Raw genomic sequence first — 26,091 nt, forward strand, 5'->3', positions numbered from 1 at the left:
TTTTGAAGTTCACAACACCCTTTTCATACATGCTACACCTGTGAACACAAGCCACTGAAGCTATCAAAGTAGCAGGTTCTTCACAGTTCTATTTTTGAGACTATTTTCATTTTTGAAAATGACTTTCAGGCTATCCAAAAAGATTATTAAATAGATTTTAAAAAAGAGGTAAACATGTCGCTCACTAGGTTGGACACAATAATTTACAGTCAAGGGAGACATTTTCTGTAGTAATTACAGAGCTCACCTTTTATTCCTGCTTCAGGGTAGCCCAGCCTCCCTCTACAATATTTCCTGTCATGACGCAACCTGTTTTTTCTCTTGTCCCTAATCAAACATAGACCGATACAACGACTCTTCATACACTGCACAGTATACGGATTTGAACTGCAACGTGACATGTTAGCTTCTGCTACCAGTGGACACATTTTGTCTGAATGACTACGGATAAGTGCATTTGGATCTGTAGCCTCTGGGAGCAAACTGAACTTCACGGAGTCCGAAGTTAACACTTTTCCAAACGCTTGGGTGAACAGCTGCAGACAGCACACAACACGCCCCAGAAACTTGAGTTCTCCTTGAGGAAGGGACAAAGACCCTTCTACTCCCTTGGACTCGCAGACGCCATCCCCCAGAGCAGCTCGCGGCTCTAAACTCGTCCGCAGGTCTGCTGGGGAGCGCTCTTGCCCGAGGCACGTGAGTCCGTGGGAACTACATTACCCGGCAGGCTCCGCGTCTAACGGCCCCCTCGCCGAGCCAATGAAGGTTTAGCATAGGGGCCTTCCGTGTGTGACACCTAGCGCGGGGCGGGACTTCCGGCGTCCTCCTCCGGGCGGTCATTTTGGCTTCTACCCTGTGTTCATCCGGGCAGAAGTTCCGGAGCTGTGGGTCTGCGCGGAGGTGACGTGCCGGAGAAGGAGTCGGAGGAGCCGTTGTCCCCGCCGCACAGAGGCGGGTCTGAGGCTCGGCGACACCGCCCGGGGCGCCCCGCACGAGGGCCTGCCCGCTCTCCGCCCCGCTCCGCCCACAGGCCCGGATGGCGGCAGCCACGCTGAGGGACCCGGCTCAGGTAAACGCTGCGTTCCCCGGCCCCTCACCGCCTCCCAGGTCCTAAAGCGCCGGCGGAGGGGCGCCTGCTCACGTCCTCACGTCCCAGGCCTGACTGTCTGGGACAATAGGGCACGGGTAGGTGGGGTCCCGTTTCTGACAATGGCCGTGAACAAACATGACATCTCCGCTTCTCTGTTCAGCTTTACTGTTGTGGTTGTGATGAGGAGCGGGGGAGTGTTGCAGGCAGAGGAGCCGACCCGTGCCGAGGCTGGGAGGTGCGACTCAGCTGGCCGCGTTCGGGAAAGCTGGGGTCCGGTGTGCCTGCGAGGAACAGTGTTTGAGGCGGAGTCACACCTGGAATAGCAGGCCGAGGGTTCTACCTGCATCTCGGGATTCTGGAAGCTGTGGAGAACGGTAAAGAAAGGAGCGACACGAATTACGTCAGGGCTTTAAGAGCTTCTCAAAGGTAGTTGGTCGGAGGGTGGTGGAAACATTGAGGCGCCGGAAGGTTGACTCTTCGAGGACGCAGAGCTAGGAAGAGGAAACCCTGAGGCACCGAGGTGAGGCATCCAGTCCCAGGTTCACCTGGCTCACGGGCCAGCCCGAGCGCACTCAACCTGACGTGGCCCCGTTCCTCTGGAACCTGCCTGTTAAAACATGGCTACGGACGCTCTCATGGAACCTGCACCGGTCCGAGTGCGGTGTCCCGGGCCCACACTGGCTCCTCCCCCTCTTGTGTTCTCTGCCCCGTAGTGCCTGGGGACTCTCAGTGCCGTTCCTCCAGACCTTCCAGACCTTGGGTAGAGGGACCCTCGAGAAACCCCAGGCTTCGCCCCGCCCTGGGTCCATACCAGGGATTACAGAGAGGTGTTTCCGTTTTGTGCGCCTGAGGGAAACAGCCGAGGAAAGGTTATCTCCATACTGGCACACAAGAACGCTTAGAGCTTTAGGGAAGCTGGGAGCGTTAAGGAAACCACAGATTCCTTTTCCTTCAGGTGGGAACAAAGAGCAGCGAGACAGGATTCAGGACTGAAATGGCTGCCTGAGAAGTTGCTTATCTGTTCTCGAGGGGACTCGAGCTTTGGATTAGAGGAGGGAGATGATCTTACCCAGGTCTTCCTCTGGCTTCACTGTGGAGAAAAGATCGTGAGGATGAGGGAAGAGGAAGGAAAACTAAGGTGGAGCCCAGTGTAACATTCCAGCTCAGGGTTCACAGAACAGAGTGGTGGCTTAGGAGAAGTAACTGGATTCTGGATCTGTTTTTATTAAGGGCCAACTAGATTTCCTAATGTGGAAGGGAAGTCGCATGCTTGGTCTGCTGCTATTGCTGTAACAAAATACCATAAACTAGGTGATTTATAAACAGCAGAAATATATTTCTCATAGTTCTGGAGGCTAGAAGTCCAAGATCAGGCTGGTCAGTTTCTGTGTCTGGTGAGGGCCTGCTTCCTAATTCAGCCCAAAGGCCCCAGCTCCTAATACCATCAGCTTGTGGGGGGTAGAATGTCAAAATATGAATTGGGGTGGGAGACATAAACATTCTATAACAGTGGGAAAGTGAAGCACTTTCAGAGATGACCCTAGGGTTTTGATCTAAGCAACGGGAAGGATGAAAATTCCATCAATTGATATGGGAAAATTGGTCATAGAGTAATTTTCACCGGGGATATTGGGAACTTTGTTGTGGCTATTTTAAGATCTGAGGTGTTTCAGACACCACTGGGTAAAAGCATCAAGTAGGCAGCTGAACACCCATGTTTGGAAATCTGGGGAGGGCTTCGGGATGGAGACATCCAAAATATTGTGGCTACTGTATATGTCCAGGTAAGTGAGCTGTGATTACAAGAAGCAGTCTCTAGACTATGATGGTAAAACCATTTTCAGACTAGGAAAGGGAAGTAGCCGAGGACTGGGCCTCTTGCTTGGATATCTGGTTGATGGCATTGAGTTTCACATACTGAAGTTACAGAAGTGAGTAACATGAAGGGAGAAAACATTGAGGATGGCGTAGACTCATAGCCGATGAAGGGTACCAGGAGAAGAGTGGACATGAGATGGACACAGAAGCATAGGAGTTGGCCCATTAATACTCAGTCCTTGGAGCTAGTGTTTATTCCACTTAAGGGACTTCATGGATTTTGTGGCAACTTTGGTGGGGCCTGGGATATTTCATTCAGTATGGAGGATAAGATTAGGGGCAAATCTGGGAGAAACACTGGGACTCAGGTAGGTGACCAGTAGGGCTGGGCTTTGAATGAGGGGTTAAGTCAAAATCAGAAAGTTCTGACTGCAGAGGGCACAGCAAGGGCAGCACAGAAATGGAATGAGGCCATGGGTATCTGCAATCTGCAGGTCAGTCTGCGTTGTGGAGGTTGTAGCAAGAGACCAAGTTAAGCAGGAAGGACTACATACCAGGCTTCACAGCTGCCTCTGGCAGTGAGGATCATCAGAGGATCAATTGAATCTTGATTGAATTTACAAAAAACTCTCTGGGTACCATGCAGCAAGTAACATGGGGAGGCCAGGGAGATGCCTGTACCTTCCTGTGGAGCACGAAGTGGCTGTGGCTTCTAAGAAGCAGCAAGGGAGAACCTCTCTAGGAAATGAAGGTATTTAAAGGCAATCATATATGCTGTAGCTAACACACACACTCAAACACAGGGACTATGCATTCCCAGAAAAGATTTGAGTGATCCCAGAACCTCTGAGGTAAGGAGATTAGTGAACGTCTTCCCCGGCACAGGGCCAGTTCTTAATGACTGGAAAAGTTGGCTTTTACTTATTTATTTATTTATTTATTTTAATTCAAATGCCTACATCTCAACAAAAGATCACAGAGCATACAAAGAAATAAGGACACATGGCCCAACCAAAGGAACAAAATAAATGTCTGGAAACTGGCCATATAGAAATGTAGGCCTCTGAATTACTTGGCAAAAATTTAAAACAGCTGCGCTAAAGATGCCCTGTGACTTAAGAGAACACAAACAACAATGTCAGAAAACAATTCATGCACAATGTGAGAATGTCAATAAAGAGATAGGGACTGTAAGAGAGAACCAACCAGAAATTCTAGAGCTGAAAAACAATTAAGCTGAAAACTTTACTAGAGAGGTTCAATAGCAGACTTGATCAGGTAAAGAATCTACAAACTTGAAAACAGGCCATTTGAAATTGTCAAGTCAGAGGAGCAAAAAAAAAAAAAAAAAAAAAAAAGAAGAAAAGTAAAGAGAGCTTAAGGGGCATGTAGGATACTAGCACTGACCCATATATGCATTATGGCAGGCCCAGAAGGAGAAGAGAGGGACTTTATTTGCAAAACGTATCTAAGAGAGGACAAGTATCTAAAATACATAAAGAACATTTATAACTCGATAGTTAGAAACAGTTTTTAAAAACAGGCAATAGATTTGAACAGATATTTCAAAAAAAAGTTTGGCAAAATTTTACATAAAAAGATGCTGGAAAGAGTCATTAGGAAAATGAAAAACCCATAATGACTTAACCACTGTGCACTTTTAGAATTGATAATGTCACGGAACCTGTTCTGGATCACCCGGCAGAAGAACCAAGCAGCACTCTGAGATGTTGGAAGGCTGGAGGTTTATTTTATGCTGGCAGGCTCAGAGGAGATCCCTCTCTAGAGGTCTGAGCCCCGAGCATAAGCAGAGGGAATAATTTATAGTTTGTTACTTCTGCATTCCGCATTTGAGCATGGCAAGTGGGGTGGGAAGAACCCGGAAGGGAAGTCTTCAGTCGAGGACTGGAATTTCCCTATCAGTCCTGTTGGCCATCTTATAACAGATTTTTCCCTATCAGTAACATTAAAAACTGGCCATACCATCTTTTGTTAAGCATGTGGAGCAAATGGAACTCTCATCCACTGATAGTAGGAAGGGAAATTGTACAAGCACTTTGTAAAGCAATTTGACAGCATCTTTAAAATTAAACATACAGGGGTGCCTGGGTGGCTCAGTTAAGTGTCTGACCCTTGATGTCGGGTCGTGAGACCGATTGAGCTCTGTGCTGAGCATGGAGCCTGCTTGGGATTCTCTCTCCCTCCTTCTCTCTGCCCTTCCTCCCCTGGTGCACACACTGTCTCAAGATAAATATACATTTTTTAAGTTTATTTTTGAGAGAATGCATGCATGTGTGAGCAGGGGAGGGGCAGAGAGCAAGAATCCCAAGCAGGCTTCACACCATTAGTGCAGAGGCTGATGTGGAGCTTGGACTCATGAACTGTGAGATCATGACCTGAGCCAAAATCAAGTTGGATGCTTAACCACTGAGCCACCCAGGTGTCCCAATAAATAAACATTTTTTTAAAGTTTATTTGAGGGGCGCCTGGGTGGCTCAGTCGGTTAAGCGTCCGACTTCAGCTCAGGTCACGATCTCGCGGTCTGTGAGTTCGAGCCCCACGTTGGGCTCTGGCTGATGGCTCAGAGCCTGGAGCCTGCTTCCGATTCTGTGTCTCCCTCTCTCTCTGCCCCTCCCCCGTTCATGCTCTGTCTTTCTCTGTCTCAAAAATAAATAAACGTTAAAAAAAAAAAGTTTAGGGGCGCCTGGGTGGCTCAGTCGGTTGAGCGTCCGACTTCCGCTCAGGTCACGATCTCGCGGTCCGTGAGTTCGAGCCCCGCGTCAGGCTCTGGGCTGATGGCTCAGAGCCTGGAGCCTGCTTCCGATTCTGTGTCTCCTTCTCTCTCTGCCCCTCCCCCGTTCATGCTCTGTCTCTCTCTGTCTCAAAAATAAATAAATGTTAAAAAAAAAAATTAAAAAAAAAAGTTTATTTATTTTGAGATAGCATGAGTCAGGTAGGGGCAGAGAGAGAGAATGCCAAGCAGGCTCCTTGCTGTCAGCACAGAGCCTGATGTGGGGCTCAAACTCACAAACTGAGATCATGACCTGAGCCAAAATCAAGAATTGGACACTTAACCAACTGAGCCACCCAGGCACCCCTAAATAAACATTTTTAAAAAATAAATAAAATTAAACATACAGCTTTCATACAACCCAGTCATCCCATTCCTAGGTATTTATCCGAAGGAAATAAAAGCATATGTTTATGCAAAGACCTGTGAACAAATGTTTAAAACAGCCTTACTTTTAATGGAAAAGGGGGAAAAAAAAGTCCATCAAAAACAGTTGAATGAATAAACAAATTGTAATACTTCTATATAATGGAATATCACTCAGGAATAAACAATTTTCTTTGTCAGCTGTAACAAAATACCATAGACTAGGTGGCTTAAAGAACAGAAATTTATTGTTCAGAGTTCTGGAAGCTGGGAAGGAAGTCCAGATTAAAGTGCTTATTGCTTTGCTTCCTGATGAGGATTCTTCTTGGTTTGCAGATGGCTCTCTTGTGTCTTCACATGATGGAAAGACAGGGAGTGACAGTTCTCTGGTGTTCCCACTCCCCTCTTTTTTTATTGAAGTATAGTTGACATTAATTTTAGTTTCAGGTGTACGACATAATGATTTAACTATTACATACTTTACAGAATGCTCATTATAAGTGTACTATCTCTCACCAAAGTTATTACAATGTTAGTGACTTTCTCTATAATGTACTTTTCACCTTTGTAACTTGTTTTAGAGCTGGAAGGCTGTGCCTCTTAATCTCCCTCACCTGTTTTGTCCATCACCCCACACTCTTCCCTTTCGGCAACCACTAGTTTGTTCTCTGTATTTGTAAGTCTGCCTCTGTTATTGCTGTTGATAGTTTTGTTTTCTACATTCCATGGATAACTGAAATCCTATCTTACTTGTCTTTCTGTGACTTATTCCACTTGGCATAATACCCTCTAGGTCCATCCTTGTTGTAAATGTCAAGATTCCTTTTTTTTTTTTTTTTAAGGTAATCTCCATGCCCAGTATAGGGTTTGAACTCATGGCCTGGAGATCAAGAGTTGCACTGTCTACCAGCTAAGCCAGCCAGACACCCTATGATTTCTTTTTTTTTTTTTTTAATGGCTAAGTAATATTCCTGTGTGTGTGTATCATGTCTTTATTCATTTATATATCAGTGGACACTTAGATTGTGTCCATATCCTATTTATTGTAAATAACGCTGCAGTAAACAGGGATGTATATATCTTTTTGAATTAGTGTTTTCATTTTCTTCAGGTAAATACCCAGAAGTGGAATTACTGGATCATATGGTTTTTCTATTTTTAGTTTTCTAAGGATCCTCCATACTGTTTTCCAGAGTGGCTGCACCTCTTTACATTCCACCCAGCAGTGCACAAGAGTTCTCTTTCCTCTATTTCATCATCTTGTTATTTCTTGTCTTTTTGATACTGTTTTGACTGGTGTGAGGTGATATCTCATTGTGGATTTAATTTGCATTTCCCTGATTACATTGAGCATCTTTTCATGTCTGTTGGCCATCTGTATGTCTTCTTTGGAAAAATGCCCATTTGGGTCTTCTGCTAATTTTTAATTGAATTGTTTCAGGTGTTTTGGTGTTAAGGTATGTGAATTCTTTATATATTTTGGATATTAAGTATTGGGGTATTTGGAGTATAATATATATGTTATATATATTATGCATACATACATATATTTTTTGGATGTATCATTAGCAAATATTTTTTCTAATTCAGTAGGTTGCCTTTTTGTTTTGTTGATGGCTTTGCTTTGCAAAAGTTTTTTAGTTTGATGTGGTCCCAATTGTTTATTTTTGCTTTTGTTTCCCTTTTGTCCCTTTTACTTTTGTTTTTGCTTTTGTCTCCCTGAAGAAACATATCCAGAAAAATGTTGCTAAGGCTGATGTCTTTTAATTTTATGGTTTCAGGACTTACATCCAAGTCTTTAATCCATTTTGAGTTTTTAGTTTGTTTTGTTCTGTTTTATTGTTTTATTTTGGGAGAGAGTGTATGCATGTACTCATGGGGTTTGATCTCATGAACCATGAGATCATGACCTGAGCTTAAGTCCAAGAGTCAGACACTTAACCAAATGAGCCACCCAGGTGCCCCCCCACCCATGTTGAGTTTATTTTTGTGTATGGTGTAAGAAAGTGGTCCAATTTCGTTCTTTTGTATGTAGCTGTCCAGTTTTCCCAACACCATTTATTGAAGAGACTTTTCTTCATTGTGTATTCTAGCCTCCTTTGTCACAGAGTAACTGCATATAAGCATAGGTTTCTCAGCTCTATTCTGTTCCATTTTTGTGCCAGTACCATACTGTTTTGATTACTATGGCTTTGTAGTATGGTTTGAAATCTGGCGTTGTATATTTCCAGCTCTGTTGTTCTTTCTCAAGCTTGCTTTGGCTATTTGTGGTTCCATACACATTTTTGGATTCCTTGTTCTAGTTTTGTGAAAAATACTATTGGTATTTTGGTAGGGATTGCATTGAATCCGTGGATTGCTTTTGGCAGTATGGACATTTTAACAATGTTAATTCTCCCATTCCATGAACATGATACATGGTATGTCTTTTTATTTATTTGTGCTGTCTTCATCAGTGTCTTATAGTTTTCAGAAAACAAGTCTTTCACCTCCTTATCTACATTTATTCCTAGGTACTTTACACTTTTTGATGCAATTATAAATGGAATTGTTTTCCTAATTACTCTTTCTGCTGGGTTTTTATTAGTGTGTAGAAACACAACAGATTTCTGCATATTAATTTTATATCCTGCAGATTGACTGAATTCATTTATTAGTTGGAGTCTTTAGGGTTTTCTGTATATAGCATATCACCTGCAAATAGTGAGTTTTACATTTTTCTTCCAACTTGGATGCTGTTTAGTTCTTTTTATTGTCTGAATTGAATGAAGGTGGTGAGAGTAGATGGTGAGGAAAGCTTTCAGCTCTTCACCATTGGGTATGATGTTAGCTGTGAGTTTTTTCATATATGGCCTTTATCGTGTTGAGGAATTTTCCCTCTAAACCCACTTTGTTGAGAGTTTTTATTATGAACGGATGTTAAATTTTGTCAAATGCTGTTTCTGCATATATTGAGATGATTATATAATTCTTTCCATTTTGTTAATATATTGTATCATGTTGATTGATTTGCAGATATTGAACCATCCTTACATTCCTGAAATAAATCCCACTTGTTGTGGTGAATGACCTTTTTCATATGTTGAATTCAGTTTCCTAATTTGTTGAGGATTTTTGTATCTGTGTTCATCAGGGATATTGGTCTGTAGTTTTCATTTTTTGTGGTGTCTTTGGTTTTGTATCAAGGTATATGCTAGCTTTGAGGATGAGTTTGGAAGCATTCCTTTTTCTATTTTTGGAGTAGTGTGAAAAGGATAGGTATTAACCCTAAACGAAATATTTGGTAGAATTCACCTGTGAAGCCATCTGGTCCTGGACTTTTGTTTGTGGTGAGGTTTTTGATTACTGATTTAGTTTTGTTACTAGTAAACAGTCTGTTCAAATTTTTTATTTCTTTGTGATCCAGTCTTGGAAGATTATATATATGTATTTTAAGAATTTATCCATTTCTTCTATGTTGTCCAATTTGTTGGCATATAATTAATCCTTTATATTTCTATGGTGTTAGTTGTAACTCCTCTTTGATTTCTGATTTTGAGTCCTCTCTCTTTTCCTTTATGAGTCTGTCTAAAGGTTTATCTCTTTTATCTTTTCAAAGAACTGTCTCTTAGTGTCCCTGATCTTTTCTATTGTTTTTCAGTCTCCATTTCTTTCTACTCAGATTTTTTTTTTTTTTTTTCATTCTACTAACTTTCGACCTTGTTTGTTCTTCTGGTTACTTTAAGTATAAGGTTAGATTGTTTGAGATTTTTTTTGTTTCTTGGTAGGTCTGTATTGCTATAAACTTCCCTCTTAGAACAGCTTTTGCTTCATCCCAAAGATTTTGAACTGTTGCATTTCCATTTTTATATGTCTCCAGCTGTTTTTTAATTTCTTTGACCTATTGGTTGTTTAGTAGCATGTTGTTTAGCCTCCACGTGTTTGTGTTTTCCATTTTCTTTTCTTGTAATTGATTTCTAGTTTCGTACTGTTGTAGTTGGAAAAGACACTTGATATGATTTCAATCTTAAATTTATTGAGACTTGTTCTGTGGCCTAACATGTAATCTATCCTGGAAAATGTTCCAGATGCATTTGAAAAGAATGTATTGTTTGGAAATGATGTTCTGTGTATATCTGTTAAGTCTACGTGTCTAATGTGTCTTATTGATTTTCTCTCTGGATGATCTGTCCATTGATGTAAGTGGAGCATTGAAGCCCCTTTTTTAAGAAGAAAAAAAAAATTAAACATTTATTTATATTTGAGAGACAGAAAGAAACAGAGCACAAGCTGGGGAGGGTCAGAGAGAGAGGGAGACACAATCCAAAGCAGGCTCCAGGCTCTGGGCTGTCAGCCCAGAGCCCATCATGGGGCTTGAACTCACAGACCGCGGGATCATGACCTGAGCCTAAGTCAAGACACTCAACCGACTGAGCCACCCAGGAGCCCTGAAGTCCCCTTCTATTACTGTATTGTTAGTTTCTCCCTTTATGGCTGCCAATATTTGCTTTATATTTGTAGGTGCTCCTATGTTGGTTTCATAGATATTTACAGTTATTCTATTCTCTTGTTGGATTAATTGCTTTATAGTTATGCATGACTTTTGTCTTTAACAGTCCATGTCTTAAAGTCTACTTTATTATTATAAGTATTGCTACCCCAGCTTTTCACTTCAGTATGCATGGAATATGTTTTTTCATTCCTCTGTTTTCAGTGTGTATGTCTTTAGATCTGAAGTGAGTCTGTTGTAGGCAGTGTATAGATAGGTCTTGGTTTTTTTTTATCCATTCAGTCACCCTACATCTTTTGATTGGAGCACTTAGTCCATTTACATTTAAAGTAATTATTGGTAGGTATGTACTTACTGCATTTTGTTGTTTTTTTTCTTTTGTGCTCTTGTGATTTGTTGGCTTTCTTTAGTATTACAAGTTTTTAAGTTGGTGGTCATGTAAATTCTAAAAGCACTACATTTATTACTCTCTCCCCCCACGAAGTTTTATGTACATGATGTCATATTTTATATCTTTTTGTATATATTGCTTAACCAATTTTTGTAAAAGAAAATTAATAAAACCAAAATTTTACTACTTTTGCTGTTTAGCCTTCATACTAGCTTTATAAGTCATTGATCCACTACTTTTATTATATACTTGTCTTACCAGTAAAACTTTTCCTTTCATAATTTTCTTCTAGTTATGTTTTTCTCTTTTCTGCTTAAAGAATTCCCTTTACCATTGCTTGTAAGGCCAGATTAGTGGTGATGAACTTTAACTTTTGTTTGTCTGGAAAAGTTTTATCTCTTCTTCAATTCTGAATGATAACCTTGCTTGGTAAAGTTCTTGGGTTGTAGGTTTTTTTCCTTTCAGTACCTTGAATATATCATGCCACATGCCACTCCCTTCTGGCCAGAAATGTTTCTGCAGAAAATTCAGCTGATAGCCTTATGGAGTCTCCATTGTATGTAGGTAACTGTTAGCTTTGCTTTTGCTGCTTTTAAGATCATCTCTTTAGATTTTGTTTCTACTTTAACTGTTATGTGTTTTGGTGTGGACCTGCTTGGGTTCATCTTGTTTGGGGCTCTCTGTGTTTCCTGGGATTGGTCATCAGTTTCCTTTCCCCAGGTTAGGGAAGTTTACACCATTTTCTCTCTTCTTCGGAGACTCCTACAGTGCAAATGTTGGTATAGTTGAGGTTGTCCCAGAGGTCCCTTAACCTGTCCCAGTTTTTAAAAATACGTTTTTCTTTTTGCTGTTCAGCTTGAGTGCTTTGCACTGCTGTATTTCCACTGCCATATCTTCTGGCTCACTGATCCATTCTTCTGCATCTTCTAATTTGTGAATTCCCTCTAGTATAGTTTTCATTTCAGTTATTGTATTTTTCAGCTCTAGTTCTTTTTTATATCTCTTTATTGAAGGTCTCACCGAATTCATCCACTCTTCCGCCAAGACCAGTGAGCATCTTTATGACCGTTACTTTGAACTCTTTATCAGGTAGATTGTTTCGTTTAGTTCTTGTCCCAAGGTTTTGTTGTGTTTCATATTTGAAACATACTCCTCCTCTTTTCACATTTTGTCTGACTCCTTGTGTTTGTTTGTATGTATCAGGTAGAGTGTACAGCCATACCACCCTGAATGCGTCCGGTCTCATCTGTATGTATTAGTAGATCAGCTACGGGGGTTCTGGTCTTGAAAAGAATGACCTTTTATGTAGAAGGCATCCTGTGGGGCCCAGTAGCCCAGTCCCCCAGTCACCAGGACCAGTTGCTGCAGGATGTGTCCCCTGTGTGTGCTTTATGAGCTCTTTTGTAACTGGGCCAGGACTGCTGTGGGCATGCTAGTGGGTGGGGCTGGCCCTCAGCCCATCTGTGTGCAGTGACCAGCCGTGACTACTACAAGCATACTGGTGGGCAGGGCTGGTCCCTGGTGTGGCTGGCTGAGAGGCCAAGCTGTAGCTGCTGCTAGGATGCTGGTGAGGGGGCCGATCTCTCCTCCCTGGGGCAGGACAGGAGTTGCTTTGGAGAGGTGCCTGTCTGGGGCTGCCTGCCGGCTGAGGCAGGGCAGGAGCTGCTTTGGACGGGTACCTGCTGGGGTGAGTAGCTTAGGTCGAGTGGGTTTGCAGGGGGATGCCAGGAAGGGGGGAGGGTCTAGCAAGGTAGCACTGACAGACGGTCCGAACTGACTCCCGCAAGCATCCAGTCAGCTAGGCTGAAGGAGGGCAAGAAAAATGGCTCCTGCCAGCACTTCTCTTCCTTAAAAAGGCTTCTACAGATCCTTGCTCCTCTGGCATATGCTCTAAAATTAGTAAATCTTCACATGTAATACAGTTATTTTTCAAACTTCTGCCTTTTGTCCTGGGTTTCAGCCTGAGTGTTATGGTATGCTGGCCCTTTAAGAACAGAATCTCAGTTTCCTATATAGCCTTCTGGCTCTCCCATTAACCAGAGTTAAGCTCTGCTCATTTTCAAAGTCAGACTTTGTGGGGCTCATCTTCCTGGTACAGGTCCCCAGGACAGGGGTGCCCGATGTGGGGATCGATCCTCTCATTCCTCAGAGAGGACCTCTGTGCCTGTGGTATCCCTCCTGCTTGTGGCTTGCCATGCTTGGGGTTTGGTTATGGACCATATATCTGCTCCTCCTACCCTTCTCGATTTGGCTTTTTGTCTTGAGCCGTGGAATAAGTGTTCTGCTGGCCTTAAAGTCATTTTCAGAGTGAGTTGTGTTATACTTAGTTGTTGCCTTGTTGCATTTGTGGGAGGAGGTGAGCCATGCTGCTCTGCCATCTTCCTCTGTTGTCTCTTACGTGGTATCACTAATCTCTTGATGAGAGTCCCAGCCAGATGACCTTATCTAACATAATTACCTGTCCGTACTCCACCTTCTAATTCTACTACATTGGGTTTGGGGGTTCAGCCTATGAATTTGGGGGCACATACCCACTACATAACAGGAATGAAATGTGGCTATATGTAGTAACGTGGATGAATCTCTAAATAACTATCCTGAGTGGAAAAATTCAGACAAAGTGAACACACAGCATGGTTCCGTTTAAGATTCTTGAAAATGCAAACTAATCCATTATAACACAGGCAGATCAGTTGTTTCCTGAGAATGGTGGTTGAATGGGGGAGAGATGTAGTGGAAAGCGTTGTAAGAAAATTTTGGATGGTGATGAATATGTTTCCTGTCTTGATTGTGGTGATGGTTTCAGTGGGTAGGTCTACGTCAAAACTCACCACATTGTACACTTTAACTGTGTTCAGTTATTATAATTCAATAAAGCCACGAAAATACAGATAAATAAAAAATACTTTTGCTTCTAGCAAAATAAAGAATGTATCTGAGGAGAATGGTTGGAATGAAAGCAATAAGGAGAAGAAACTGTAGCTACCAGCATCACATCCTGAAGAAGAGAGGAGACTGCATTTGTTTCTTCTTTCTCTTCCTCTGCCCAGTGGTATCAGTATGCAGTTAAGGATAAAGCAGAAACCCCCCTAAAAAGATGGAGTTGTTGGAGTCACTATCATACCATTAGGGCTTGAGGGGGATCCAGCACCAGATACTCCTAAAACCATATAACCCAATGTTCCTAATGAGAGGGAAGTTTGTGCTGGATTTTGGGAATTAAAGTCGTTTTTAAGCCAATGGGATAGGCAGAAAACTGCCCCACTTAAATGTCCTTGTCTTTTTTAGGTTTATTTATTTATTATTTTGAGAGAGAGAGAGAAAGCGCACGTGCACAAGTTGGGGAAGGGCAGAGAGAGAATCCCAAGCAGGCTCTGTACTGTCAGCACGTGGAGCCCGACTCGGGCCTCGATCTCACAAACCGGAGATCGTGACCTGAGCCGAAACCAAGAGTTAGATACTTAATTGACTGAGCCACCCAGGTGTCCCTTAAATGTCTATGTCTTAATGTCGGATTACACAGCAAAGGAGAGTTAAGGTAGTAGGTAGAATTAAGAGTACTAATCCACTGACCTAGAAATGGGGAGATTATGCTGGATTACCTGAGCCTGCCCAGTATGATTGTAAGCGTTCTTACATGGGGAAACGATAGGCAGAAAATGGAAAAAGTTCAAGTGATGCAGGGTGAGAAAGACTCAGCTGGCCGTTTCTGGCTTTGAGATGAAAAGGGGCCATGAGCCCAGGTCTGTGGGTGGCCTCTGAAACTGGAAAAGGCGAAAGAATAAATTCTTTCCTAGCGCCTCCAGAAAGGAAGGCAGCCTTGCTGACTCCAGTGGAGACCCATTGTGGACTTCTGACTTCCAGAACTGTAATTCAATGTTTGTATTGTTTAAGCAGCAACAAAAAAGTCAAAAGGCCACTTTCACATGTTAAAATGATACCCAGTTGAAATTGTGCATTATCAGTATACCTAGGGTTGCCAGATTTAGAAAATAAATAATATATATATTTTTTACTATAAGTATGTCCCATGCAATAGACCTTATAAAGTTATTCATTACTCATCTGAAATTCACATTAAACTGGGTATCCTATTCTGTTAGGGAATTCTAGATATATTAGAAAGCACTGTGAGCATGTTTTGCTATTTTAAGAATCCTGGTTATTCTTTGTGATGAAGAAGGATAAAACAAATGCATTTATTACTTAGCTGACTGCTGGTAGGATAACCTAGGATAAGGTCTGAAAGCGTACACAAAAGTGTCCGGTTAGCTTCAGGCTATTAGGAGAACCTTGTGAGTGACTTGGAGAACATTCTGGGGCCCTGATACAGGTATGCAGATGCACTACTGAGTGTCAGAATAATCAAATCGTTTATGAATCACAGTTTGATCAGTGTTAGGAGCACCCAGAAACACCCCTTACTTGTCCCTTTTCCATGCCCTACCCAACCACAAATATTCAAACACAAACATGCACACATCCCCCTCTTGTGCTTTACTTAATAGAAGATTATGAATTGAAGTTTCAGCAGTGGGAAAGTTACCGATCACATCCACAACTACCTAATGCTCCATGAGGATTTATTCAATTCCCAGTTGATAGATGTTAGGTTGATTCTGTGATTCTCATCTTTGTCATTAAAAAACAATGTACATAAAATAGCTTTGTAATTATGAAAGACTTGGTCTTATGATTATTACTAAATTGAAACAACTTGTTATGTGAGCAAAGAAATTTTCTGGTATAACGACCCAGTGTTCCTTCTTTGTGACTAGAGTCTTCTCATTCAATTAAATCAGCCTCTAGCACACTCTCTAAATTGGTTGATAAAGTAGTTTCTTTTAACTTAAATATTGTCTTCCTCATTCAGACTAGAGTTGATATCTTTGGAAATTCCTTGCAGTTTTCTCTATAATTTTATAACTTAATATTGACATTCCCGTGAGAGTGCCAGTTTGTTGAACAGAAACAGGAGTGGGGGGCGGGGGTGGGAATGTATACATTTTTCCTGGGATATTGCAGATTGGAAGGCTTGGGAGGCATAGGAAATTTAGTCAGCATCTGTGATATTAATGTAATGTGTTTGAGCTTCGTGGTCTGGGCTTTTGACTCCACATTGTCTTTGTTCTTTACAGGTCCAAGCAGTGGGTTCAGTACCTTCTCAGCAGTGGACCCTCTTCCTGTGAAGCCAGAGCCATATGCACCATCCTGATCCTGGTATGTTTGACTCTTTTTACTCATTTACTTGTGTTTTTTTCCTTTTGGGTAACCCGGACTCACAAACACCTCTCTTCTCTTGTGTCTGCATGCTTCTCAGCATTTCCTCCCATTGTGCTCATTAGCAGTGACAACTTGTTTCTCAGTTCTGCTTGAGGGCAAGGAAAACATCTTTTTCCAAATACAGGCTCTGGGCTCTAAGTTCCTTCCAGAATATAAACTGTCATTTGAGCTGCTGGGAATTTTGCTTTCAGTGTTGAATAGGCATTGTAGGATACAAAAGAAGCTGTTGTATGAGCAATTATCCAAAGACAGAATTTCATGAAAATGTAAATGTATGTCTTTTTCAGATTTTGAGAGTTTAACGGTAGGAATCCAATGCTGATCTGAATTTTAAGCTAACGCCCAAAATGTTTATTTTGTAAACATTGGGTGAAAAATGTTTTGTGTGAAGGTATGGACAGTGCATGTGGACCTTGAGGAGTATAAATCTCTAAATTGACTAAATAGTCTTTTAATCTAATGCTATGAATGATGCAGAAAAGGTCACATGTCTTGTGTAGGGACCTGTTTCCCTTTATGTTCTTAGCAGAAGAAGGTAAAAATGTGAGAAAGCTAGAGGTTGGTTTGTGTAGTTTGAGCTCAGTTCCAACTTTCTTCTGAGGGAGGGTGGATTGAGAACACTACTCATTTCTAAAAAGTTTCTGCTTTTATCAGATGGATGCTCAGGAAGGCTTCTTTCTGCCTATGTTGATTCTTACGCCAAAGTAGCTTATTTTAGGCCATCAACAGAAACACTTTGGGTACAAATTTGGTTCCAGACCACTGCAATAAATCAAGTCAGATGAGTCGTTGGTTTCCTAGTACATACATAACCGTTGTCTTTACAGTATATAATAGCATTGTGTCTTAAAAACAGTATACATACCTTGAGAAATGCTGTCTTCTAAAAAAAAAAACATTAACCCTCATCTGAGCTGTTAGTGAGTCATAATCTTTTTGTTTATGACCCTGAACGTGGGGGTGGCTATGGCAGTTTATTAAAATAAGGCAGTGAAGTTGCCATATCAGTGGATCTTCCTGTCACAATTTCGCCAAAGCACACGATGCGGTTTGATAGCATCTTATCCACCAACTGGATTTCTCTAGTCTTCAGGCCTCTCCCCAGAGTAGGTTCCCCCTCAAGCAACCAGTTCTCTGGTCATCCACTTCCGGTTTTACTGTGAGCTTGTCCCTTGCAGCAATTTGGTCACATCTTGTCTACTTCTTTTTTTTTTTTTTTTTCTTTTATTTATTTTTGAGACAGAGAGAGACAGGGCATGAATGGGGGAGGGTCAGAGAGAGAGGGAGACACAGAATCTGAAACAGGCTCCAGGCTCTGAGCGGTCAGCACAGAGCCCGATGCGGGGCTTGAACTCACGCGCAGCGAGATCATGACCTGAGCCGAAGTCGGACGCTTAACTGACTGAGCCACCCAGGCGTCCCGCATCTCGTCTACTTCTAATTCTAGTTCTCTTGCCATTGCCAGCACATCTGCAGTGACTTCTTCCAAACTCCTGCTACCGATGAATGGCAGCTAAATGGAATTCCAGAAGGATTTCAGTTTACTTTTCTGGCCTTACAAATCATCTTCTTAAGACTTGAAAGTCAAAATTACTCCTTGATCCACAGGCAACAGAATGGATGTCGTGTTAGCAGGCATGAGACATTAGTCTCATCATACATCTCCATCAGGATGCTTTGTCACTGAGCAGTGATATTTTGAAAGAGATCTTTTTTTCTGAGCACTGTGTCTCAGCAATGGGCTTAAAATATTCAGTAAACCAGGAGCACTTGGGTGGCTCCGTCAGTGAGCGTCCGACTTCGGCTCAGGTCAAAATCTCGCCGTTTGTGAGTTTGAGCCCCACATCAGGCTCACCGCTGTCAGACTGTCAGTGCAGAGGCCTGCCTCTTTAGATCCTCTGTCCCTCTCTCTGCCCCTCCCCCACTTGCGCTCTCCCCAAAGTAAATAAATATTTTTTAAAAAATTATTTAGTAAGCCATATTATAAACAGATGTGCTGTCATCCAGACTTTGCTGTTCTATTTATAGCACGGGCAGAGTAGAATTCCTAAGGGCCCTGGGCTTTTCAGAATGATACGTGACCCTTGGCCCTACCAAGCTTGACTTTTCCAGCTATGAAAGTGCTAGATGGCCATCTTGCAGTCGAAGGCTGCTCGGTCTGCATTTGGAAAATCCGTGGTTCAGTGTCACCACCTTCACGAACGATCTCCGATCTCCGCTAGGGCTACCGGAGCACTTGCTGCAGCTTCTGCGTCAGCACCTGCTGCCCCACCTGGTCCTTTGCGGTTAGGAGACGGCTTCTTTCCTTCGGTGTCACGAGCCAACCTCTGCTAACTTCAAACTTGTGTTCAGCAGCTTCCTCACCTCCCCTGGCCTTCATAGAAGGGAGAGAGTTAGGGCCTTGCTCTGGATTAGGCTTTGTCTTAAGGGAATGTTGTGACTGCTTTGAGCTTCTGTCCAGAGCACTGAAACTTTCTCTGTATCCGTAGTAAGGCTGTCGTGTGTTCTTATCATTTGTGTGTTCGCTGGAGTAGCACTTTTTTTTTTAAGTGCTTATTTTTGAGAGAGAGGGAGATAGAGGATCCAAAGCAGGCTCTGCACTGTCAGCGCAGAGTCTGATGCAGGGCTCGAACTCACAAACCACGAGATCATGACTTGAGTTGAAGTTGGATGCTTAACCGGCTGAGCCACCCAGGCGCCCCTGGAATAGCACTTTTAATTTCCTTTAAAGACTTTGTGGGTTTTTTGCATTCATAACTTGGCTACGGGGATAGTTTTTGGCCTGTCTCGGCTTTCAACGTACCTTCCTTACTAATCTTAATCATTTCTAGCTTATGATTTCAATGAGAGAGACTTACAGCTCTTCTTTTCATCTAGAAGCTATTGTAGGATTATTAATTGGAATAGTTTCAATATTGTGTCTCAATAAGGAAGCCTGAGGGTAGAGCAGTCAGAACAAATACCACAGTATTTATAAATTCTAGGTGGCCCTTTGAATAGGGCCTCATTACCTGCAAATCCCAAACCTGTTAAGTATTTCACAAGAGAGTCATGAGGTTTAGGATGTTTTCTAATTGAATGTCCAAAAAGATTATTCTTGGTGCATGTACTGTTTGTCCCCCGCCCCCCCGGAACTGTGAGAAACTCTTAGCATCAACACACAACAGGTTTCTCTCAGCCTTTCATACCATATCCTTTAAGTAGCAAATCATGGGGCACCTGGGTGACTCAGTTGGTTAAGTGTCCGACTTCGGCTCAGGTCATGATCTCCTGGTTTGTGAGTTCGAGCCCTGCATCAGGCTCTGTGCTGACACCTCAGAGCCTGGAACTGCTTCGGATTCTGTCTCCCTCTGTCTCTGCCCCTCCCCCATTCACGTTCTGTCTCTGTGTCTCAAAAATCAAGAAACATTAAAAAAATGTAACTATCAAATCACAAATCATGTTCTTTGCCAACTCGATTCAGGAGTATATACATCAAAATATCCTTAATGAGTCTATATTTTCATCTGTTTAAGCCCCCTACATAGATAAAATATACAGTTTTATTTGCTGCTTTCTCAGACACACGGAGTAACTGAGAACTACCTCTACAGAAGTGAGTACTCGTGCACGGTGCTCCTGTCTTTCTGTTCTCTCTTCTCAGTCCTTGCATAGGTAATCCTCTTACGGTAGGTGCTACGTAAAGCTGTAGGAGCTAGTGAGCACAACCGGTGTCGGTCAAATCTCTAACGTGACATAGAATTCGCTTTGGAGCCTTCTGTTTTATAACCCACATCTCTTGAGAACCCTAATAACATTTGCAGAGTGTGGAGAAAGTTCTGCACGGAGAATTGGGCTTGGAAAGCCTTGGAATCCCTTTCATTTCCAAGTGTGTGAGGCTATAATGGTCTCTGTCATACTCCTCTGTAAGTGGCTGTAAAACTGGACCAAATACCAGAATCCATGGCCTTCGGGTGTCGGAAAAAAGCACTGACTGGGCGGTGACCCTTGAGAAAACAAAACCATGGCAGATGAGGTCCCACACACTGTGTGAGTGACAATGGAATGCTGTGTGCATTTGGATCTGTAACCTTGGGGGCATCTGGGATAGAACTTGTCGCCTCTGGGAGCACATGGACTTCATGAAGTCTGAAGCAGCATCATTGTTGCTAACCCTTTAGGTGAGCAGTTGCCGGCAACTCCCCAGGAACCTGGCCTGGCCTGGCCTGTTGAGGAGCGAAGCTGCTTCACCCGTGCCCCAGGAGGTTCTGATGTGCGGTGCCCTTTGCAGAGGCCCACGGAGCTGTGAGAACCACACTGCCCAGAGGACCCTGCACCAAGCGACGTCAGCGTGGAGCCAATGAAGGTCCAGGAGACGGGCGTTTCCACGTGTGCCAACTCCTCAGGGTGGAACTTGCGGGGTCCTGGTGGCAGTCATTTTGGCAGCTCTCGAATCCATTTCCTGGTCAGAGGCTCCAGAGTGCTGGGTCGAGACGAGGTGAAGACTGCAGCGGCCCGAGAGGAGGTGTCCCCACTGCTCAGAGGAGGGTCTGAGACGCCGGACCGCTCCCAGCCCTGCTCTGCCCACAGAGTCCGATGGCGGCGGCCGCGCCCAGGGACTCAGCTCAGGTAAATGCACAGCCGCTGGGCCTGAGCTCAGGGCACCCGCTGGCTTCCCTGCGGTCCAGACCCCGGGGTCCCAGACAGGGAGGCGCTCGTGGGCGGGGGCCACGTGTCTGAGCACCCGCTTGCAAGCTCCAAACCGAGGTGTGAGTTTTGTGCGTGCAGTAAGCAGAATATGAGGCAGAGTCATGCCTAGACTTACAGGCCAGGGGTGGGAGTGGGGGGTCAGAGGAGCAGTGGAGACCAGATCTCGTTGAGCCCCACCCTCTACAGATGAAGCCCTTTTAGAACCTATCGAAGTAAGAGGAGGGTGTTCAGGACCCTGGAGAGACATTAAACTAGAGGTTATGTGGGGGGAGGCCTTCTCCATTCTGGCGGTCGGTAAGATGAGGTTGTCCTGGGGCACAGCTACCCGTTTGGCGGAGCGGTGAGTATTCAGAGAAATGCAAATGTTCTTTTGTTCTGATGGTCTGGATCTTCTCTTACCCATGCTTCGTAGCTGCAGAAAACATACCGGGAAGGTTAGCGGGGAGGCTACGTAGATGTAAATTGTGGCCATGGAGGTAAGGGGAGTTGTTGGATTTTAACTTCCTTCTTCAGGTAGAACCAATCTGATTTTCTACTGTGGAGAGTGAGTTAGAATAAAGCCCTAGGGGCCACCCCTGTCTCTTTGTCTCAGAAAGCTTTGAGTGCAGGCACGAAGTGGGCAGCTGGATATAAAGTCAAAAAATTTGAGGTGGTTCAACATTAGATGTGTAGGTGGCGCTTTGTGTTGCATTTAGGAAGGGAAATTCTGATTATGGCGATAACATTATTAAGAGGCCAGGAATTTGGGCACTGAGTTCGAACCTGTTTCTTGGAGCAAGTGGCCTCTCAAACACGGGTCAGGGACAGAAGACTTTCAGTGGAAGAGTGGACATGAGCAGGCTGCTGCTTATTTGTGGCAAGCTCTCATGGAGCCTGGTGGGTGAGCTCAGGGGCAAAGATCATTAATTCCCAGTATTTGGATATAGGGTCTTTAAAGACCTTATAAAGTGAGGCTCTAAATCCAATATGATTAGTAGTATCCTTGAAAGAAGAGGAAATTGGAACACATACAATGAAAGGCAGGTCTTCATAGTGGATTTGAGGTTGCCCTGGAAAGTGGGGTCCATCTTGCCAAGCACTCTTGATGCTGTGGGCTCAGTACTAGGGAGAGGCACTTACAGGGTAAAAGAGGTGTGTGAACTGAGGGACCCCCCCCTCCCCCCCCCCCCCAGGCCTTCAGTATCAGGGACTTAGGTGGGAGGGTGGAGTCTATCTTTGGTTGTACCTGGACGGTACACTGTGGAGGATTTCAGGGATATTGCCTGGTTGGGGGCTGGAGAGGCCATGCCCACCCGAGCTTAAGATTATGTCTGTCTGCCCACATCGTCCTTGTTCTTGTAGAGGGTTGGACATAGTGATTTACTGGCAGCAGGGCTTGGTATCATCCCCCTCGCAGGCCGCCCGACTGAGAGGAGAGTATGGGATAGATGTGTGGGTCCTGTGGAGAGGGAACTGTAGTTTCATCTCTCTCCCATTACGGCAGGATACTGTGACCTTTGAAGACGTGGTCGTGTACTTCTCCTGGGAGGAGTGGGGTCTCCTTGATGAGACTCAGAGATGCCTGTACCACGATGTGATGCTGGAGAACTTTGCACTTGTGATCTCACTGGGTAAGACCCTCACCCCCGCTCTGTGGTATCCTGCCCCTCACATTTGGGTTGTAGAGATTGTAGGGACTGCCATCACCAGGGCCGGGCTCAGCAACTGCCCTCTTGCTGAGCCCGCAACATCAGCGTCCAGCACTGTTGTCCACATCCGTGGCCCCTGCCTAGGTTTTTCCCCTCCTTCTAGCTCACGTTTCTTCTGGTCTCTGGCAGCAGTTGCTTGGAGGACCAGGGACTGTTTGTACACACAGTATTATTTTTGTTGCCAGTTTTTGGTCGTGTGCAGAATTGCTCTGGGGCATTGCTAGTCCCTGCCTGTCCTTGCCTCAGGGATTTGTGTCATCCAAGTCCCGCTTCACTCACCCGGAGTTTAGAAGAGTCCAGGGTCTTAGCAGGATGGCCCACCGGTGTATTTATGCCAGTGGTCGCACACGTCATTTCTGTCTTTCCTTCCCCCTTCCTCAGGTTTTGTCCCTTGCTGTTTCCGTCTTCCATACATCAACCTTTCTTCTCTCCTGTTCCCAATGTTAGGTTACGCGTCCTTAGTCTTTGAATACCATCTAGTCAGTTGCAACCAGATGTTCTGGTGCCTGGACATAAACTCCCACACAGCACTCCCAGCTGCAGGCCAGTGGCAGGGGTGCATTGGAGAACCTGCTTCTTCCTGTGCTGCTGCCCACCCCCCCCCCCCCCCCCAGTCTTGTGACATTAGAGTTCCAGGACTGCAGCCCTTTTACCAACCCGGCCCCAGCACCCTCATCTTGAAAACACATCCGGTGGACTCGTTCTTTGGTGTGCCCGACAGACATTTGTGTTGAGCCCTCCCCTTCCACCAAAGATAGCATGCACTTCACACCAGCGTCTCTGGGCTTTCAGGTTGCTGGTACGGAATGGAGGACGAGGAGGCACTTTCTGTGCCACGAATGTCACTGGGCAAGGCTACAGATCCAGGTCCACCCGTGTGGAAAGCTCATCCCTGCGAGAAGTGTGTCTTGGTTGGGAGAGATATTCTGTACCTGGCAGAGGACCAAGGACCACATCCGGGCCAGAAATCCTACACCTGTGAGGCATGCGGGAAGCAGTTGTGGTTCAGCACAAGCCTTCACCAGCACCAGAAGCACAACGAAGAGAAGCCATTCAGGTGGGACATGGAGCTTGTGACAAGCTACAAGTTGCACGTGTCAGGGAAGCCCTTCCCCTGCGGGGAGATAGGGAAGGACTTCCTGGCCATACTGAGTCTCCTCCAGCATCAGGCCACTCTCAAAGGGGCAAAACCACACAGCAGCTTCGAGCACGGGGAGTCCTTTCAGGGCGGAAAAAGTCCGCACACATGCAGCGACTATGGGAAATCATTCAGCTGTGACTATAATAAACTTTTCCAGCCTCAGCAGCTTGACCCTAGAGAAAGTTCCCATGCCTGGGAGAACTGTGCAAAACCTTTTAACCAAAGCTCCATCCTGAGTAATTGCCAGAGAGCTTACCCAGCAACAAGGTCTTACGAGTGCAACGAATGTGGGAGATCCTTCAGCCAAAGCTACAACCTCATTCAACACCACAGAATTCACACTGGCGCAAGGCCTTACAAGTGCAGCGAATGTGGAAAAGCCTTCAGCTTCAAATTCAGGCTTGTGCAGCACCTGCAAATTCACACCAGAGTGAGACCCTACGCGTGTGGCGAATGCGGGAAAGCCTTCAGCTACAGCTCTACCCTCATTAAACACCAGAGAGTTCACACGAGAGAGAAGCCTTACAAGTGTGGCGAGTGTGGGAATTCCTTCAGCCAAAGCTCCAACCTCATTCAACACCAGAAAATTCACAGTGGAGCAAGGCCTTATAAATGCAACGAATGTGCAAAATCCTTCAGCTACAAATGCAAACTTGTTCAGCACCTGCGCATTCACACCGGAGAAAGGCCTTATGAGTGTGGTGAATGTGGGAAATCCTTCAGCCACAGGTCCACTCTCAATCAACACCAGAGAATTCACACTGGAGCCAGACCTTATAAGTGCAATGAGTGTGAGAAATCCTTTAGCCAAAAGTCCAACCTCATTCAGCACCGGAGAGTCCACACAGGAGAAAAGCCTTACGAGTGTGGGGAATGTGGGAAATCCTTCAGCCAAAGCTCTCACATCATTCAGCACCGAAAACTTCACACCAGATAACCTCATGAGCTCAACAACTGTGGGGAAATGGCTCGTAAGCTACATATATGTTACATATGTGCAGCAGGTGTCGGTGGAAAGCCTTTATCTAAACGTCCAGCCTTGTTGGGCCCCAGAAGGTCCTGCCCAGAATATGGTATTTCATAGAACTAGAGACCTTGTGAGGGAGCCAGCTCTTGGCAATTGAACGTCACACACGTGTGAACGTCCACACTGGGGAGATCCCCCAAAACTCCTAGGTTTGTGGGGAAGCTTCCAGGAGCCCTGCATATTCTTACTCTGCCCTGCCAGGTTCCTCATTCAGGGCAGAGGTCCTTTCTCAACCACTGTCAGTGATGGGTGGGGGGGCATGTAACACAGCAAGTCCCTTCTTCCTCATTCGGGTTCTGACCCAGTTTTGACAGTGCCAAGGGGTTGAAATGAAAATACTGTTTACCTTCTAGACCTCCTTGCAGTGCACCACGAGGACATCGTATTTCTCTTCTGACCACCTGTAGGGCTCCCGCGAGAGTGGTTCCTCTTTCCCAGGGCTGTCGCACGATGTCGAGCATTATCATGGGGAAGCTGTTCCCGAGCACTGCAAAGGAATCATGTGCCTTCATGTGTAAAGTTCACTTTCTGGTGTCATTGGCTGGTTGTAAAACTACGATAGGAGCCAGGTTGAAAACCCGTGATTGTACAGAAACAGAAGATGGCAGGACTTAGGATATATAAACATCTAACAAAACTTGCGTCCACTGACATGCCGGTTTGTACACTCCACACCAGTGTTCCTCCTACAGTTGTGGAAATCGAGGCCATCGTGCCAATCTTAATTTTTAGTCCATCTCACAGATATTTGCTGCATAGGCAAGAAAATGGCAATAGGATTAGAAAATCCCACTGAGATCTGTAGCTTTTCTGACCAGTTGCTGACCCAGATAGAAATGACCTTGAAACTCTTCTTTGACGCAGGGCATCCCTTCCCCAGGCATGAGGAAGGATGGCGGACTCTTGTGCAAAAATGTAGGGGACCCAGACCTCTATTTGATTTTTAAAAAAAGCTTTATTGAGGTATAATTAACATGCTGTAAAACTGCACATATTTAAATTGTATACAAAACCATGGGTGGTAATAAATCTATATAACTCCTTTTATTTTGTGCCCTTTTTAAACCTCTACCCTGCACAGTAAATTATTTTGTATTTTTTACATGATTAGAGTCAAATGTTTTACTTTTTTAAATTGTGGTTTCCTTTATGCTGAATAATTTTGAGAGAGCACATTTTTTTATTGCTGAATGCTATTCTGTATGGATGTACCATGATTTTGCTTACCCCACTTACCTATGCGCTCGCTGATCACCACAAATAAAACTTCAAATGTACGCTTTACTGAACCTCTTTGAACCTTCCCCATTCGTTGTTT

The 26,091-nt window shown here is 44.3% G+C and overlaps 1 protein-coding gene across 2 annotated transcripts; it reads left to right on the forward strand.

Moving 5' to 3' along the window:
- Positions 1-803: 803 nt before the first annotated feature.
- On the forward strand, positions 804-26,050 carry LOC132691151 (zinc finger protein 418-like). 2 transcript variants are annotated; one of them, XM_081791385.1, is made up of 6 exons: positions 804-1,069; positions 1,251-1,464; positions 16,084-16,165; positions 20,389-20,836; positions 22,401-22,527; positions 23,398-26,050. In XM_081791385.1, the coding sequence occupies exons 4-6, from the start codon at positions 20,804-20,806 to the stop codon at positions 24,681-24,683; spliced, it is 1,446 nt and encodes a 481-aa protein (XP_081647511.1). In that variant the 5' UTR covers positions 804-1,069; positions 1,251-1,464; positions 16,084-16,165; positions 20,389-20,803; the 3' UTR covers positions 24,684-26,050. The 2 variants fall into 2 exon arrangements, with proteins under 2 accessions (XP_081647511.1, XP_060508526.1); XM_060652543.3 differs by lacking the exon at positions 1,251-1,464.
- The last annotated feature ends 41 nt before the right edge of the window (positions 26,051-26,091 follow it).

The sequence above is a fragment of the Panthera onca genome, chromosome E2 (genome assembly GCF_046562875.1).
Source record: "Panthera onca isolate mPanOnc1 chromosome E2, mPanOnc1 haplotype 2, whole genome shotgun sequence".
In the NCBI taxonomy this organism is placed as follows: domain Eukaryota; kingdom Metazoa; phylum Chordata; class Mammalia; order Carnivora; family Felidae; genus Panthera; species Panthera onca.